The 17888-nt window shown below is 39.0% G+C and overlaps 1 protein-coding gene across 9 annotated transcripts in view; it reads left to right on the top strand.

The window, feature by feature from the left end:
• The window catches only part of ACACA (acetyl-CoA carboxylase alpha), a 279886-nt gene that overhangs the window by 96947 nt on the left and 165051 nt on the right, over positions 1 to 17888 (top strand). For all 9 annotated transcript variants that reach the window (XM_032428663.1, XM_032428660.1, XM_032428658.1 and 6 more), the window contains 6 exons: positions 889 to 998; positions 1811 to 1892; positions 2847 to 2945; positions 4423 to 4529; positions 8357 to 8467; positions 14013 to 14222. In XM_032428663.1, the coding sequence (XP_032284554.1) occupies positions 889 to 998; positions 1811 to 1892; positions 2847 to 2945; positions 4423 to 4529; positions 8357 to 8467; positions 14013 to 14222 (719 nt within the window). The remainder of the gene's footprint in view (positions 1 to 888; positions 999 to 1810; positions 1893 to 2846; positions 2946 to 4422; positions 4530 to 8356; positions 8468 to 14012; positions 14223 to 17888) is intronic.

The raw sequence follows: 17888 nt of genomic DNA, 5'->3' as shown, positions 1-17888 counted from the left end.
CTTTTGAACAAACTTTAGGCCTTTGTATCTTATTTTGAAATTTTTTTTTAGAAGGACATGAAACCTTTAAAAATTAAGAACAAGATAGAAGAAGCATTAATAAATATGGTAGAGATGGACCTTGAGCAAGTTACTTGACTGCTCCAAGCCAATTTCCTGTAAACTAGGTGCCAATAATACCTGTCACTTGTAGGAATTTTGAGTATTACATAATATACGTTAACTGCTTAGTATAGTCACTGTGCCCTTAGCTGCTCTTCTACAGTTGCTGCCAGAATAGGAAGAGAGAGACATCGGGGGACCCTGGGTAAAAAAAATGTAGGGAGCAAAAGAAGGTATCTTTTCAAAGTGTCTTTCAAATACGCAGTATCTCCAACATTCCAGATAAACTCTCTTCAAGCACTTGGTAGATGCCTGTAACTGACCTTTCCTGTTCAGCCAGTCTACAAGCCCTTCAGGATCTCCCCTCCCTTCCCAGTTTGTCCCGGCTCTGCACCAGTAAAAGGGCTTTCTCAGAGTACAGTGCAAGTTGACGATAAAGACTGTCAGGACTAAAACTTTTTATCAGACTAGAATAATTGTACAGGGGTCTCTAAGTGCCATCCTCGATACAGACATCTTAAAGACCCTTCTAAAAGGTTACATAATGAAATGTTTGAGAACTGTTGTTTTAGTATAAGAGCTTCCTAAATATGAGATTAGCACATGTTAGTGCCCGTGACTTCATAAAGTCAGAGCCTCTAACTAAATGGTCCTGGGACTTACCCCGTTAACACAGTTTGTCCTGTCGTTACCTGTGATGGTATCTGTCCTTTACAGAGTTTTGCTCTGCTGTTATATTTCTGAAAATAAAGCATGTGTTCTCTATTAATTTGCTTGCATTTTCAGAATACATTAAGATGGCAGATCACTATGTGCCAGTGCCAGGAGGACCAAACAACAACAACTATGCAAATGTGGAATTAATTCTTGATATTGCGAAAAGGATTCCAGTACAAGTAAGAGATGCCAGTGTGTCCTTTCAAACCAGATTTAGCCATTTGACTGTTAGATGCAAGGGGCTATCCAGAGAAGAAGTTTAAATTTTATATAAAGCATCTTTGTTGAAAGTTTGATAAAAGCTTTTTTATACGGGATATAGCAGATTAGGAAAAGAAAGATGGAAAAAAATGAATGAGTCAAAAATAAAGTAAACATAATACAAACAGAAGGTTTGTAAGGGTCTTTCAGTGATTATTTATGTTACCCATTTTACCTTCAAACTATTTCAAGTAAGTAAAAGCTCCTGATTCCAATGGAATATTCTTACCTCAGAATATGGTGGTGTAGAAGCAGATTATTTCTTCCCTATTATATTGTGTTAGGAAATTTAGTGTAAATGTCCTTAAGCCCAGAGAGAAAAAAACTAGAGATTTATATGGCAGTGTAACCACTAGATATAAATGTGGAGTTGGGTGACCAAAGTAATTGAATCTGTGAAAGAAAACCAATATTTCTAGAAAGGGCTCTATAGAGTCTAGTGGAAAGGCTATGAATTGAATTTCCTAAAGAGCAGCAAGACTAGCTGGATCTTAATATCAACTTCAACTTGGTTTTGACCTCTTCAGAGGTTTTGCCACAATGGACTGCTTATTCTTGTTCTGTAAAAAGTTTGCCAAGAATCAAGCACAGAAGCTGAATTAAGTGTTCGGCTCTTGTGGAGTTATTGTACCTCATGGAGTAGGGTCAGTCTTGGTAGAGAGTACTACAGTTGATCATGTATTTTTTTAGTATGAATTTTAAGAACAAATCATATTATCTTCCCTTATAGGCAGTGTGGGCTGGCTGGGGTCATGCTTCTGAGAATCCCAAACTCCCAGAACTTCTTTTGAAAAATGGCATCGCCTTCATGGGTAAGGCTTTCTGACATACTCTTCCTGTCTTTCTGGTTCTCCCTGTCAGTTTTGCCTGTATTCCAATCTATATTCTGCTTTTCTTCTGTTTAACATCCACTGGGCTCTTATTTTTCCTCAATTAGCAACTCCCAGAGTAATCCTCTTCATTTCTTTTTCTTTTTTTTCTCTTCCTTATTTCTTTCATCCTACTTATCTTTCTTCATCTTGTCTTTTCTGTCCCCAGGTTCTTTTCCATGAGATATGGAGAAGGCTCTGATTTCTAAAACACTGGCCTTTTAAAACTGCCATTAATTTTAAGAAAATATATGGAGAAAGGACCTCTTTTTATATAGCAGAACTAATTGAGTATTAGGATACCCTAGCACTGTGCCCTTAAATATGAATCAGCACCTTCACATTTAACTATATAGGTTATATTCTTGCAAGTGAGTGCTGTTTCTTCTGACTTTCCTGCTCTCCTATAGCAGAGAGAGAAATCAAAAGAGTATATGGCTCAAAGTGTTTCTGTCTCTATCTCAGAGACCTTCCACAATGATGACTATGTTTTGTAAACCCTATTAAAGATAAATCTTCCTTTTGGATTCCCCTAAGACCAAGGAGGGCATATTTCAGACTTGAACCCCAAACTTTTTAGTCCTTATTTTAGGATTCGTTAAAAAGAAAAAAAAAAGACTTTGATAATCTGGTCAAGTTGGATCATGAACGATGATAAAATCAGTTAGATTTGTTAGGAATTTAATTCAGTATATATCCTGAACTCTGTATGCTAAGAGCTTACTACATTTGGATGAGTCATAACATAGTAATTCCCCTAATCAAGTTCATGATCTCCATGATATGTAATGTAGGGGGAGATAAGACAAATACAAAAATAATTATATAGAAGACAAAAATCTGTGTGACAGAAATGAGGCCAAAATGTTACAGTCAGGGTTCTTCTCTTGTTTTTAGGTCCTCCAAGCCAGGCCATGTGGGCTTTGGGGGATAAGATTGCATCTTCCATAGTGGCTCAAACTGCAGGTATCCCAACTCTTCCCTGGAGTGGCAGTGGTAAGAAAATATTTCTTGTTTGTATTTTGAAGTGCAGAAAAGCTCAGTAGGTATTTGGGACTGTGGCCTAGGTGTTAAGTTTATTTAAAACGTATTGGGTGATGGGCATTAAGGAGGGCATGTGATGTGATGAGCACTGGGTGTTATATGCAACTGATAAATTATCGAACACTACATCTGAAACTAATGATGTACTATTTGTTGGCTAATTGAATTTAAATTAAAAAAAGGGAAAAAAATGTATTCGGATATGTGATAAGAAATAGAATCGAGGTTGATTTATGCTATCTTGTATTTCCTAGCTTAATTAATACACCTATGATTTTATCATGTCTTAGGAATATAAATCTTGTACCAGGTGCACAGATGCTAAACTGTGATTTAAGTGATCTAGGGACTTAATTTGAATTTGGAGAAACTCTAGGAAAACTCATATGGTTCTGTAGATTGGGATCTGCTCTGGGTAGGCTAGAATCTTTGTCAGAGATGGACTTTGGCGGAATTAGGCCTTTGAACCTGCCTGGCAGGTGACCTGGATCACTAAGAAAAACCTAAAAACCCACTTATTCAAATATTTGCCTGCCAGTGTTTTCTTAATGTCAGCCCACTATCTATTGATGATTTGCTTTGCCTGTTCAATACCATTCAACCTCTCCTTTGCCCTTGATGCAGAAAATGAGGGCAATAGTCAATCTTTCTTCCAGGCATACAGAAGAATACAATTTTTCTTAAAATGATTTATACTTGACTAATCCCTTAAAGAGTGCTGTGTGAATCATTGTAGCTGATAACAATATGAACTTGCCTTTTTTAGTACTCCAGCACAGGGAGCAGACATACTCTAAAACCTTTTTTAAATGGGAATGACCATTGTCTTGAGGCTGAACAGATTTGAACTCTTGTTATTCTGGCTCTCCAGGGGGATTGCAATATCCTCTCCAGACCTGCTGGGTCAAACAGTTTAAAATAAAAGGTTGAATTTGTTCTTGTTTGAATGGAGAGACTGTAGCATTCCCCTTGTGGCTGAGTACAGGGACATTCAGGGAAAATGGAATCATGACTCTGCTGAGGCCTATAAAACCGCCATTTCCATTTCTAAGGGCTCATAAAGATTGAATTATTTCCCAGACCTCTGGCCCTGGTGCAGGCCTGAACACACAAATCGAAGGTATTTTGCCTGCTGAGTTGCTGTGAAAAGTCTGACTTTTTTTGTGTCTTGTATGTCCTTGCATTTTTATAAGTTTCCTCCCTATTAGCTCTCCTGACTTCTTCCAGGGTCAGAACCCGAGTTGCCAGCTCCTGCTAGAGCTAAATATCGTTAACCCCAAGGACTGATGAGGTTTTTATGCCATCCTTCTTTCTCACATTTACCCTCAATTTTGGATAAATATGAGAGCATTTTAAAGAAGGAATAGCAGAAAACTGACAAGAACAGAAGCTTTTTTAGCAGCTTTTAAGTCACTGTTATCTATTACAGGTCTTCGTGTGGACTGGCATGAAAATGATTTTTCAAAACGTATCTTAAATGTTCCCCAGGAATTATATGAAAAAGGTTATGTGAAGGATGTGGATGATGGGCTGAAGGTAGGTTACGAACTCTAGGGAGTGATGTCTTTCAACTGACCAGTTAGAGTCACAAACAAAGTAATTTGTAGCCTGGTTCATGATATACACCCATGATGGCATTGGGGTTGTAAGAACCGGAGATACGGTTTATAGAGTAAGGAAGTGACCTAGATTTAACAAAAATAATTTAAATTTGTTTTGAAGCAAGCTGCTCACCTGGACAGAACATTTCTTAGGTGGCTAAATCAGAGCTTTTAGGGAGTATCGATTCTGCTCTCTACCACCTGTTAGTGTGTATATGAGGTGGCAGGGGTAGGGGACAGAGCGACACACAACACACATTTGCCCCTGCTTGAATTCAAAACTAAGAAGCCAGGCAGACAGAGAAATGTCAGCTTTATTTCAAATGGAGATGTTGGTGAAAATGGCTTCAGTGTGTAGCAACAATCAAATTTGTAAACTGAACGCCTGAGTTCAGCATGCCTGCTCACTGGGTACTTGCGGTGCTGAGTAACCACAGACTTTCCTCTGCAGACACAGAGCTTTTTACCATTCAGCTTCTTGTATCACTGAGAGCTGACTAAGAGCATATGTTCTGTGCAGTGGGCTGATCCCAAAGGGCAAGAGGCTGAGCTCTGCATGCTCAGTTCCTCCTTCCAAACTGACCAATCACACCATTCACTCTTTTTCCCTTGGGGAGGGGTGAGGGAGGGAGCCAAGAGAGGCTGAAGGTGTCTAATTACTGTCCATTCTTGTAGAAACAAGAACCCAAGCAAAAGGAGATCCTTTCTCCAACAGTGCCTTTTCTTTCTTTCATAGTTCTCCCCATTTTGTTCCCCTTTCACTTTTTAAATAGTTGGAAGTGTCAGTTATGCTTCCAAGTAGATGATGAAAGAGGCTATTTTAGAAAAACACACTATTTGTGTTTGACTTTGTATGTTATAAATTCAAGAGGGATGCTGAAAGCTCAACTAATTTTGCTCTTTTGTTTGCATTTCAAGTTAAGCCTCTCGTAATCTCCTGAATAATTATTTCTAATTGAATTGCAAACGCTATAGTCTATGTGCTGTAACTTGCAAAAGAGTAGAAGCCCTTTGTAAGGAACTAGCTATTTTGCTTATCAATTGAAATACCTTTTTTTTTCCTGATCATAATTTTAAATGTAAAAATTTCTGGTAGAAAATTTGGAAGGCCAGAAAAGAGATGATGGTAAAACCACCCATAAACCCACCATCCAGAGATAGATACATGTTCATAACACATACATCTTATTTCAGCCTTTTTTGATTCATAGTATATATTATTATCATGTAGTGATCATCTTTATTAATAGATTCTCATAATTATGATAAGTATAAAATTAGGGTCTTACTGTATATATATATATATATATATATATATTGTAGTATATATACTGCTAGAATATATACTTAGTAATCCTAGTTTCTTTTCCTATTTTTTATTATATATAGGCATTTTCCTCATGACATTAAAATTCTTCTAAAATATTCTAAAAAGGGGCATCTGGGTGGCTCAGTCAGTTGGGCGTCTGCCTTCAGCTCAGGTCATGATCCTAGGGTCCTGGGATCAAGGCCTGCATCAGGCTCCCTGCTCAGTGGAGAGCCTGCTTCTCCCTCTCCCCCTGCTCGTGCTCTTTCTCTCTCTCTCTCTCTCTCACTCTTTCTCTCAAATAAATAAATAAAATCTTTAAAAAAAAAAAATTCTAAATGGATGACCTGTGCCTAGAGCCTTCATATCTTTTTACACAAGGCCTACCTTCTTACTGCCATCATGTGGACCACCCTATTTTTTTTTTTTTTAAGATTTTATTTATTTATTTGACAGAGACACAGCGAGACAGGGAACACAAGCAGGGGAGTAGGAGAGGGAGAAGCAGGCTTCCCGCGGAGCAGGGAGCCTGATGCGGGGCTTGATCCCAGGACCCTGGGATCATGACCTGAGCTGAAGGCAGACGCTTAACAACTGAGCCACCCAGGGACCCCTACCCTAATATTTTTTTAAGTCTTTTTCACATTTGTGGCTGATTCTTTGGTACTTATCACTCAGTGATAACTCTTTCTTTGATAACATTATTTCATCAGGCTAACTCTGTTTATAAGCATAGAAGTGAATAGAGGTAAGAGAATTTTAGAAGAGATGGAACTGTACTTAATCGACTAATTCAACATTTGAAATGCTCTTCTTTCTGTTGGTACATGTTTAGATATTGTTATAATGGAAACCGTAAATCACTGGAATGTTTTAACAAAGGAATGACTTAGTTATTCTAAATTTTGGTTAACTTTTCCCCACTTTACTTTTTGCCATAACAATACAATCTGGACATCTTCTGTATTGTTACATGTAAAAGTCACCTCATCCCTTTTAATACTTGCACAGTATTCTAATAGATGGACATATCTTGATTTAACTAGCTCCCTCCTTAACAGATATATAATAATTTCCAGAAAGTTTTAGGATTGTTACCTGATCATTATTAAATTCTGTAAATGCAAAAACCGCATTTAGAGTATGTGTTGAAAATTAGTGTTCTAATTTTTTTTTAATATTTTAGTGTCTTGTTATTTTTATCTTTTATGAAAAGTTGAGTGAGAAAATAATTTCTGGATACACGAGAGTTCTGATTTGTTGAATCTTATATGTTGTCAGAAGCTGTACTGGGACCATCAGCATTTTATTAAGTGAACTACTTACACCTTTTTTAAAAATAAAAATTAGAGGTAATACATGAATACCTACATACTATAATTCCAATAATAGAGAAATAAATATAGTAAAAAGTGGAAGTATATCTACCCATCTTCCTTTTAGAAATCACCACTGATGTATATTCTAGACTTTTTTTTTATACCCTGATATGTGGGTGTATGAATGCATACATAATCATATATAAATATATAAGTTTTAAAAAAGATTTTATTTATTTATTTGAGAGAGAGAGCGCAAATGGGGGGAGGAGCAAAGGGAGAGGAACAAGCAGACTCCATGCTCAGCGGGGAGCCTGATATGGGGGCTTGATCCCATGACCCTGAGATCATGACCTGAGCCAAAATTAAGAGTTGGATGTTTAACTGACTGAGCCACCCAGGTGTCCCATAAACATGTAGTTTTATTTTGTTTTTGATGTATGCGGGATTATTTTAGGTTGAACCATATGAAAATGCCAGTATTCAACATTTTTTTTTTTTTTTTAACCTACAAAAAAAGGTCACTTTCTTTTTGTTCAACCTAATGCTACAAATACTGTTACTACTTTTTTTTTCACCTATGTTACTACTTTTGTTTTTCACCTACGTCTTCAGGACCTTTCTATTTTACTACTTTCGGACCTACCAACAACAGCATTTTTTTTAAGATTTTATTTATTTTGGGGCGCCTGGGTGGCTCAGTCGTTAAGTGTCTGCCTTCGGCTCAGGTCATGGTCCCAGGGTCCTGGGATCGAGCCCCACATCGGGCTCCCCGCTCAGCGGGAAGCCTGCTTCTCTCTCTCCCACTCCCCCTGATTGTGTTCCCTCTCTCGCTGTGTCTCTATCAAATAAATAAATAAAATCTTTAAAAAAAAAAAAAAAAAAAGATTTTATTTATTTTTATTTAGAGAGCAAAAGAGAGAATTTGAGCAGGAGGAGGGGCAGAGGGAAAGGGAGAGAGAGAATCCCAAGCAGAGTCCATGCCTGACATGGGGCTCAAGATATGACCTGAGCCAAAATCAAGAGTCAGTCACCCAGGTTCCCCCAATGACAGCATTCTTAAAGGGAGAAGGTGCCAGTTTTCTCCTTCCCTGTTAATACTACTCTTATTTCCATTTTTCTCTTTTTTTCATGAAGGCAGCGGAGGAAGTTGGATATCCAGTAATGATCAAGGCCTCAGAAGGAGGAGGAGGGAAAGGAATCAGAAAAGTCAACAATGCAGATGACTTTCCTAACCTTTTCAGACAGGTAGAATACTAGTTGTTTTTGTTTGTTTGAATTTACATGTATGTCAGAGATATATCAGAGATACATGATATAACTCACAGTATATATATAAACTGTTACGTTGTACACCAAAAACTAATATAATGTTGTATATCAATTATACCTCAATAAAATAGAAGATAATAAGTCATAATATAATTTGGATGTCCAGAAAATATTTAATTTTCTCTGTAAGTACTCTAGTCTTTCTCTCTAGCTCCTACCTCCTTATTAGCAATGTCCAGTTCAGTGTAAGGTTTTATTCACTAAGGTAACTCAAACAATAGTTATTCAGTCTATGTAAAAGTGCTCAGTTTCTCAGATAGCTCTTCCCTGTATGGTGCATGTGGAAGAGACACTAGTAAAAGATTGTGCAAAGTAAGATTGTGCCTTTCTACCTTTTTGTGTCCCTCTTCTGCTGTCACTGTTAAGTGTGCGGTTAACTCTTACTCTGGATGCTCTTGGCTTGGCCAGACTCAGGCTCTCTGATTGAGTTTATCTTACTTTAGTTCAAATTGGCTGCAGGCTCCTGAGTTTTTGCTGTGTGTACCAACTACCGGGCCAGCTCTGCAGTCTACACCCTAGTCTGTGCTGCCTGGCCACCACATGCAGACACCCTATGGCAGGTCCACATTCTATAACTGAGGATGGTTAGGAAAGCTAAACCTCAAATCTCTGTCTAACCCTCTGATTTGCAGCCAAGTGGTGTAGCCATACTACAAGTTAGTTGTGGAGGCCAAAAAAATGATCTCTTTTCAGAATCTTAGAGAGATAATTGGGAGACAAAAGTCTCTTCTTTCCTGCCCTAGAGCTACCCTCGCATACTTGACTCATACTTTTTTCTCCTACCAGAAAAAGAGGAATCAGAAAAAGGAAAATTGGGACACATTCTGGCCTTTCACTCTCCTAGCTTCCCACTGTTTTTATTTTTCCCAGCATTTTTACTTTGCACAATCTTTTACTAGTGTCTCTAGCCACCTTCTACTTGCCCTCTTTTTTTTTTTAAACCATTCAACAGCAAACTGATAAAGGTGATAAAGGTGTTGTTTTGCTGCATTGTCCTATTTTGAATGTCAAAATTCAAATATTACCCTTCTTTTTCTTTATATTCCTTTTGTAGTTTACCTAATTTCATAGGTAGATCAATGCCTCATGGGGTCTAAAGAAAAGGTCTTTTGCTCTTAGAAGCAAAAGAAAAAGCATGTTAATTTTTTAAAAATATAAGTCCTTTAGATGTTTCAAAACTACTTATTACTGTGGAATCAAATAGTTGAAGAATCTAGAACACTAAGATTAGGAAGTTTTACGTGAAAGTCCTCAAGTTCCAATAATGATTAACTAAATAACAAACCAATCATCCCATTGAGAACAAACTAAAAAAGCTGGACAAATTTTTTTTTTTTAAATCTATTTTAAGGCATTAGAGACCTTTCAAGACAATAAAGAGTAATGGGGCTAAGGTATAAGAGAAGAAGGAAACCTGAGGAGGTGGCATTTGAGGCCACTTTTTCCCTAGAGATATCTTCCGGTTTGAGAAGAAGGAGTTAAAAAGCTGATTGGAGTTTTCAACAGTTTTACAAGACTAAAAGGACAAAACTTAGCCTTTAGAGTTTGCTAAGGAGGATTCCCTGGGAAAACCTCCCACATTTTAAGTTGGGATCTTGAAGGGACTATACCTTAGGAGTAAAAATAAAGTGGAAATAGACCAACCTTCACAGGGACTAAATCTCAGCTTCAAAATACTCAACCTTTGATTCAAGCAAGGGGTTCTAGGATTGCTAGTGTCACTAGCCACCAGAAAGAAGGAAATATAATAACATCCAGAACCTCAAATTATTTCTATTTATTTTTCAAATGAAGTATCAAATAGCCATTTCAAAGTAAGCAAGCATATCAAATTACATGACTGAAAATCAAGAAAAATAAAAGTCAGTTTTAAAGGGACCCACAGAGAATTTAGGTAATGGATCTATCAGAGAAGGATTTTAAAGTAACTATACTTAATGTATTCAAGGAAATTAAAGACAAGAATTTGGTTGGAAAACTGGAAACTATAAAGAAGAAACAAATTCTAGAACTGAAAATACAGTAACTAAAAATAAGAAGCCAATAGAGGAGTTTAATAGCATGTTAGATGCAGTTGAAGAGAGAATTAGTGACTGGAAGATAGCTCAGAAGAAAATTCAGACCGAAGCATGAAGAGACAAAAGGATGAAAAATACAGAAAAGAGCATGTAAGAGATTATTTGCAAAGATGAACATGATGACTCCTCCCATCTCTCTATACAGACCCCTATGATTTTTGCCTCTCCTCCCATCAAGAAAGACTGTCTTTTTTCCCCACTCTTTGAAGTTTGGCTAACCCTGTGACTTGTTTTAGCCAAGAGAATGTAGCAGAAATGATGTATAAGTTCTGAAGTCTAAACCTCATTTCTGCCCTTGCTCTCTTGAATTGAGCCTCATACTGACAAGTGAAGAAACCAGTCTAGCCTTTTGGAGAAAAAAAGGCTGCATGATGTAGAGATGAGTTGTCCCAGCTGAGACTTCCTAGATCTACATGCTGACAGCATCACATTTGAGACAAGCAAGTGAGACCCTATTAGACCATCCAACCCCAGTCAAGTTGCCAGATGACTACAGCTGCATGCGTAGCTCCTGCCAAGATCAGCAGAACTACCCAACTGTGCCCCACTCAAATTGCTATAAGCAAATAAAATAAAATGGTCGGTGTCCTAAGTTACTAAATTTTTGGTGGTTTGTTAGGCATCAATGGGTAACTGCCACAGAAATTGATACCCCAAAGGTGTGATGCTGCCACAACAAAAAAGTAAAATATGTGCACTGGCTTTAAGACTGGCTCATAGGTGGAGGCCGAAAAAATGATGAGATTATTCATGAAGGCTGGAGGAATGATGAACAGACTGTTAGTGGAGGCTGGATAGGCTGTGAGGGAATTAATAGTAGAGTCTGATAAAAAAAGGTTAACACATGTTCTATAATGACAGAACAATTGTCTGAGGTAACTTGAAAGACAGAGAATGTATTTAATGAACTCATGGACCTAGTTAAGGAAATCTCTAGACAAAGTGTTGAAAGCATCTGTTAAATCCTTCTGGTTACTTAATGCTAAGGAATTATAAGAGAGAGATGAGCTAATGAAGGTGTTTCAAGCTTGTTGAGTTTGAAAATAGTTTCTCATTCCCAGTCTCTCCACCTGGCGAAAGATCCTCAAAGTGAAAAGTGACCTCAGGGTAAAGGCCAAGTAAAGAATACCTGTGAGATCCTTTAAGGCCTCAGAAATATTTAAGACACCACCGGGTAGATTACCCTCTCAGTTAACAGGAAAGAGCTTCAAAGAATGTTAAAGGTGTTGTCCCACAGCAGCCTGATATGCCCAAAGTATAGAGATGTCTGTGCAGAAAGCTTACAGATCTTTTGGGACAGGGAGTAAATCTCCCAGTGTGATTTATAGGAAACCCACAACATTTTCAAGGAAGTTGTACTGATAATTACACCAAAGGATCCAAAAGGGACAGAGGTAGTTCAGACTTCGAGGCTTCTGTGTCTCTTCAACTTTCTATAAACAGGAAGCAGACTGAGAAAGCTATTCAGCTGTAAATATCAGTCATTTCCAATAAAAAAAGAGATTTGTCAGAGAACAGAGCTAGGAACCCAGAGGGCAGAGCTAAGAGCAGAGGAGAGCCATGGATTAGGAAAATCACTCCCAGGGAGCAGAACAAGGACCCTAACAAAATTTCCCTGTCCCTAGAGTCAGGAAACCTGAGATGCAGAGTTGCTATGGAACAGTGACTGCTGTGTACTTCCCATCCTCTCTTCTTTGAACAGGAATATCTTTTACAGTTATCCTTTCCCCATCTCATCATTAAATGTTGGGGGTGTTGGGGCAGATAACTTGTCTTTTTAGTTCCCAGATCGTTGGATCAAGAGAAACTGTACCTGAGGAGCTGCACCCAAGGAGTCTCATTCGCATCTGGACATGATTCATGAGAAAATGGACGTCAAGCCTGATGCCATGATTGGATGACTTTGGGGGTCTTGGGAGGGGGTGAGTCAATTTTGCATGTGGGAGGTATATGAATTATTGTGGCCAGAGGGCTGACCATAGTAGATTGTTTGCAGAGATGGCCGCAATAACTCCTCCCATCCTTGTATGTATATCCTTTTGCAATGTGATTGCCTTTCCTCTCATCAAGAGGTGGCATCTCTTTTCCCACCCCTTGAGTCTTAGCTGGCCCTGTGGCTTGCTTAAACCATTAGAATGTGGCAAAAGTGGTGTCGTGTAAATTCTAGAGCCTAGAGCTTGTGAAGTCTTGCAGCTTCTGCCCTTACCTTCTTGGAACACTGCATTGAAGAAGCCTGAGCTAGCCCTATTGGAGGATGAGAGTCCACATGCTATAGAGATGAGCTGTTCCAGTCAAGGCTCCTTGGACCTACCAGTCGACAGTCAACACAAGTCACCAGACATTTCAGTGAGACCATTCAGCCCCACTTGAACTACCAGATGATGATATGTACACAAGTGACCCCAGGCAAGACCAGAAGAAGAACTGCCCAGATGAGGACAGTATCATGAGCAAATAAAATGATTGATGTCCTAAGCAACCCACTGAGTCTTGGGGAGACTTGCTACATAGCAAAACAGCATAAAAGACATATGGGATATAGTGAAATGATCTAACATCTTGGGCTTTGAATCTCAGAGGAGAGAGAGAATGGAACAGAAGCAATATTTGATGACATCATGGAGCAGAAACAGTATTTGAAGAGATAACGGCTAAGAATTATCCTGAACTTATAAAAGATACCAAGCACAGGTTTTAAAAAATAAAAAACTATGAGCCCCACAGGACAAATACAGAGAAAACCACATCTAAGATTACCAGAGTAACTCTGCTACCTCGCCCCCCCCTAAAAAAAGAGAGAAAGAAAATCTTAAAGCAGCTGTAAAAGGTTACTTTCAGAGGAGTAACAGTATGTTGATAGCTGACATCTCAGTAAAAGCAGTGGAAGCCAGGAAACGTTGGATGATCTTTAAAAGAGCTACAGGAAAACTACTGCCAGTGTAGAACTCTATCTCCAGGGGCAGTGTGCCTCCACACTGAAGATCCAAGTCCTTCGACTACCACACTGTGACAGAATGCGAACCAGGAAGGCACCTCGTCTGGAGCAGGGTGTACATTTGGCTGTCTGCCGCTGATGGCCGTATTTCACCCTTTTGTGGGATGTGTGTGTGTGTCTTTTCAAACTATTTTGTTTTTCACTTTTGTAACACACTGGATGTTCCTGTGTTTCACAGTCACCAAGTAATATCGGTTATATAACTAAGAATGCAGGATCTTAAAAATAGATGAGGGCATGAGCTGTGTTTTATTCATTTCTGTATTCCTACTAATTCACGTGGTCCCTGACACTTCTAGGCATCTGCCTGTTGAAATTGAAGCAGCTTATCAGGATAGAAAAAATGCTTACTACTTAAGAATTTGTTTTATTTCCTTTTCTAATATAGGTTCAAGCTGAAGTCCCTGGATCTCCTATATTTGTGATGAGACTAGCCAAACAATCTCGTCATCTGGAGGTACAGATCTTAGCAGATCAATATGGCAATGCTATCTCTCTCTTTGGTCGTGACTGCTCTGTACAGCGCAGGCATCAGAAGATTATTGAGGAAGCACCTGCTGCTATCGCTACTCCAGCAGTATTTGAACATATGGAACAGGTGTGTATATGAAAAGCTTTAAGTTTTGTTTTCTTACACAGGACTACTACTCATTCAATTCATATACCAGTCTGAGAATACTGGAATTTCAAACAGTGGTTCTAGATAATTTATAAGATTATATCCTTTTCCTAAAGGAAAAATGATTCTACCATTCTCCCTCTAAACATTTCGGGCTCTCAATTAGTTAACGCTTTTGAAACAAATTAATTAGTATACTATTTTGAGTAGGGATAAAGAAAAGAAATGTTTGGGGATTCTTAATCTTACTGTTTAACATTTTTTTTCAGATTTTATTTATTTATTTGAGAGAGAGAAGGCTTGAGCAGGGGAAGGGGTAGGGACAGGGACAGAGGGAGAAGCAGCCTCCCCACTGAGCAGGATTCTGGGATCATGACCCGAGCCAAAGGCAGACACTCAACGGAATGAGCCACCCAGTTGCCCTTAGAGGGAGAGAATCTTAAGCAGACTCAGTGCTGAGCATGGAACCCGACATGGGGCTGTATCTCAGGACCCTGAGATCATGACCTGAACTGAAACCAAGAGTGGATGCTTAACTGACTGAGCCACGCCGATGCCCCTGATTTTTTTCTTTTTTTAATAAGCTCATGATAATCAGGTAGTTCCATTTTTTGAATCTTCAGATGTATTTATTGAAATCCATTATCTCTTAAAAGGTCCTCTACGCATCTCTAAAGTTTATATATTCTGTATTTTTGTGTAGAAAAGAATCTCTCAGCAGTCTTGCACTTGTAGTTTAAGGGTCTGAACATGGTCTTTTCTGGAATAGTGACTGAGTCATCTTATCGGAAATATGTTTTCCATCTCTTTTCTCCTGAATTTCAAATAAGCTAAATATATGGTCATCTGTGTTGGAAGTTTAATTTATACATTGTGTGAATTTATTAAGAATCATTTCTTTACCTGCTGTAAAAAAAAGGCCTCCAAAATTCAGTGGCTTTAACACAGTATAAATTCTCTTTCTCATTCTCACCATCATTGCAAGATGAGTTAGTACCAGGGACCCAGGTTTATTGCTGTGCCATTCACTAGGAATGGGGTCAGCAAACTACACCTTGTTAGCGAAATCCAACCTGCCAACTTTCTTTGTAAATAAAAAGTTATTGCATCACAGCCATGCTAATTTATTTATGTCTGATCTGGCTGCTTTATCCTGCAATGCCGGAGTTGTGTGGTTGTGGCAGAAACTATATAGGCCACAAAGCTGAAAATAATTACTATCTGGTTCTTTAATGAAAATGTTTGCCAGCCCTTGCTCTAAGGTGTTATTATCTTCATGATTAAAGGTTCCTCACAAGATGAGGTTCGTACTATAGCCTGTGGGAGGAGGTGAGAAAGGACTAGGAGGGCAAGCATATAAAAATGTGATCCAGAAGTTACCCATATTACTTCTGTTCATATCCCATTGGGCAAAATTCAGTTACACAATCACACCTAGCTATAAGGGATGTTGGGAATTGTAGTCATTAACTGGGTGGCCATATACTCAGCTGAAATTCAGGAGATGCAATTACTAGATGAATGACACACAGAAAAATCACTGGAGGGCATTTAATAATTTAATAATCTGCCTCAGTCTGCTCCTCTGGCTACCCGTTATCTTTTCACACCCCTTTTCTCACTTTCTTACTAACATACTTAGTCTTTCCCCAAAGAAGACAGCCCAAAGTACCAACCAGTTACTACAGTCAGCTCAGAGTCCAGGATCTCTAGGTCATGTACATTTCTCTGCATTAAATGTTCATGTGGCTTTTCACGGGCCAGTGGCCTAAAATACAAGTTATCTACCCCCGGTCATTCCTCCCTCCAGCATCTACCCAATATACAGTGATGGAATATGAACAGGATAACTCCCCTTGGTCCATAGCAGTTAGCAGATCCTTCTAGGCAGTAATTGTGATGATTTCATTTAGCCCTCTCGCTGCCTCTGGTTCTGCTCTTGGGTAGTAAATCCCTTGCCCATCGTCCCTGAAGTACCTGGCTTCGTTCCCTGCGAAGTTCTTCCTCATTGAGTTTTCTCTGTGATTGGGCTTTAGAGACTATGCCTTCTTTGGCAGAGCTGGTGCAAGAGTGGGGCCACAAATATTACTCTAGTTATCAATCGCAGGCTTTTCAAGGCCAGGTTTGTGGTATGTTTAGAAATACAATTCCTTCAAAACTTAGTTAAGTTTCTGGATTATTTGCTTGCACCCAGCTTCAGGTAGGAGTAACCACACTCCCAAAATTTCTAGATACATTAAGTTTTCCTCTATTAGTGGATCTTTGATACTGGGTTGCTTCAGGGTGAGAATCTAACCTGGTTTTGGGGTACAAAAGCAGTTGGTTTTTTCACATTCTGACTTTATCTAACTTTTTCTTAGGGCTTACTTAGTGTGTTGTCTGCCATCCAAGTTATTGTGGAAGACAGTTTACTGAATGTTTTGTTATGCCCAACAATGAGGCCACAACCTTTTCTTTCAGTCTGCAGTATTTGATTCCTTGCTACCCACTACTCTGTTGCTAAGCTAGCATCCCATATTTTAATTTTTTTTTTAAAGATTTTATTTATTTATTTGATAGAGACACAGTGAGAGAAGGAACACAAGCAGGGGGAGTGGGAGAGGGAGAAGCAGGTTTCCTGCTGAGCAGGGAGCCCGATGCGGGGCTCGATCCCAGGGCCCTGAGATCATGACCTGAGCTGAAGGCAGACGCTTAATGACTGAGCCACCCAGGCGCCCCTAATTTTTTTAAATAGTAGCATCCTACCTGGATTTTATAATTTCTTTTTTTTTTTTTTAAGATTTTATTTATTTATTTGACAGAGAGAGACACAGCGAGAGAGGGAACACAAACAGAGGGAGTGGGAGAGGGAGAAGCAGGCTTCCCATGGAGCAGGGAGCCCGATGCAGGGCTCCATCCCAGGACCCTGGGATCATGACCTGAGCCGAAGGCAGACGCTTCACGACTGAGCCACCCAGGCGCCCCTGAATTTTATAATTTCTGTATTGATTAGTTTATAGGTTAAGCAGTTAATAAAGAGATCCAAAAAATAAAATGACCTAGTTGAGGTAGAAGTTTATCTTTCCTTCCCATCATAATCTCAGGTGAGCTCTCCAGGGTTGTAGGACAGTTCTGCTTCCTGAGGCCATCTTGCAGTTCAGGTTCTTTCTGTTTTGTTCTGCCATTCTTAGGTATGTTCTCATCTGCATGGTAGAAACTGGCTTGAGCTATTATGACTGTGTTCCAGTGCACAGGAGGGGAAAAGCCAGGAATAGAGGATAAGTAGTTTCCTTTCCAAAACCTGATTCAGGGCTTATGCATATTACTCACTAATGCTGACATTACTATGTCAAAACTTAGTAACTAGCTGCAAGGGAGGTTAGAAAATCTAGTCTCTAGCTGGACAGCCATGTTTCTAGGAAGATTAGTAGGAATACTAAAAACCAGGGCACACTAAATAGTCTGCCGTGGTGGCTTTTTTTTTTTTTTTTGCCTGCATACACTTACACCTAGGAGGGTGAAGTTGTCTGTGATCCCAAGTGAGAAACAGTTTTCCCCCAGCTCTGGATTGAGTTTGCCATCCATGTCTTAGGGGCCTTGTATAGTAATCAGGGAGGGTGAAATTTATTCTTATGTGGCTGAAAGCCTTTGGTGGCTCTTAAAAAC

Source organism: Phoca vitulina, unplaced genomic scaffold (assembly GCF_004348235.1).
Source record: "Phoca vitulina isolate PV1807 unplaced genomic scaffold, GSC_HSeal_1.0 scaffold40, whole genome shotgun sequence".
Lineage (NCBI taxonomy): Eukaryota > Metazoa > Chordata > Mammalia > Carnivora > Phocidae > Phoca > Phoca vitulina.
This window is presented reverse-complemented; position numbering and strand designations above follow the sequence as displayed.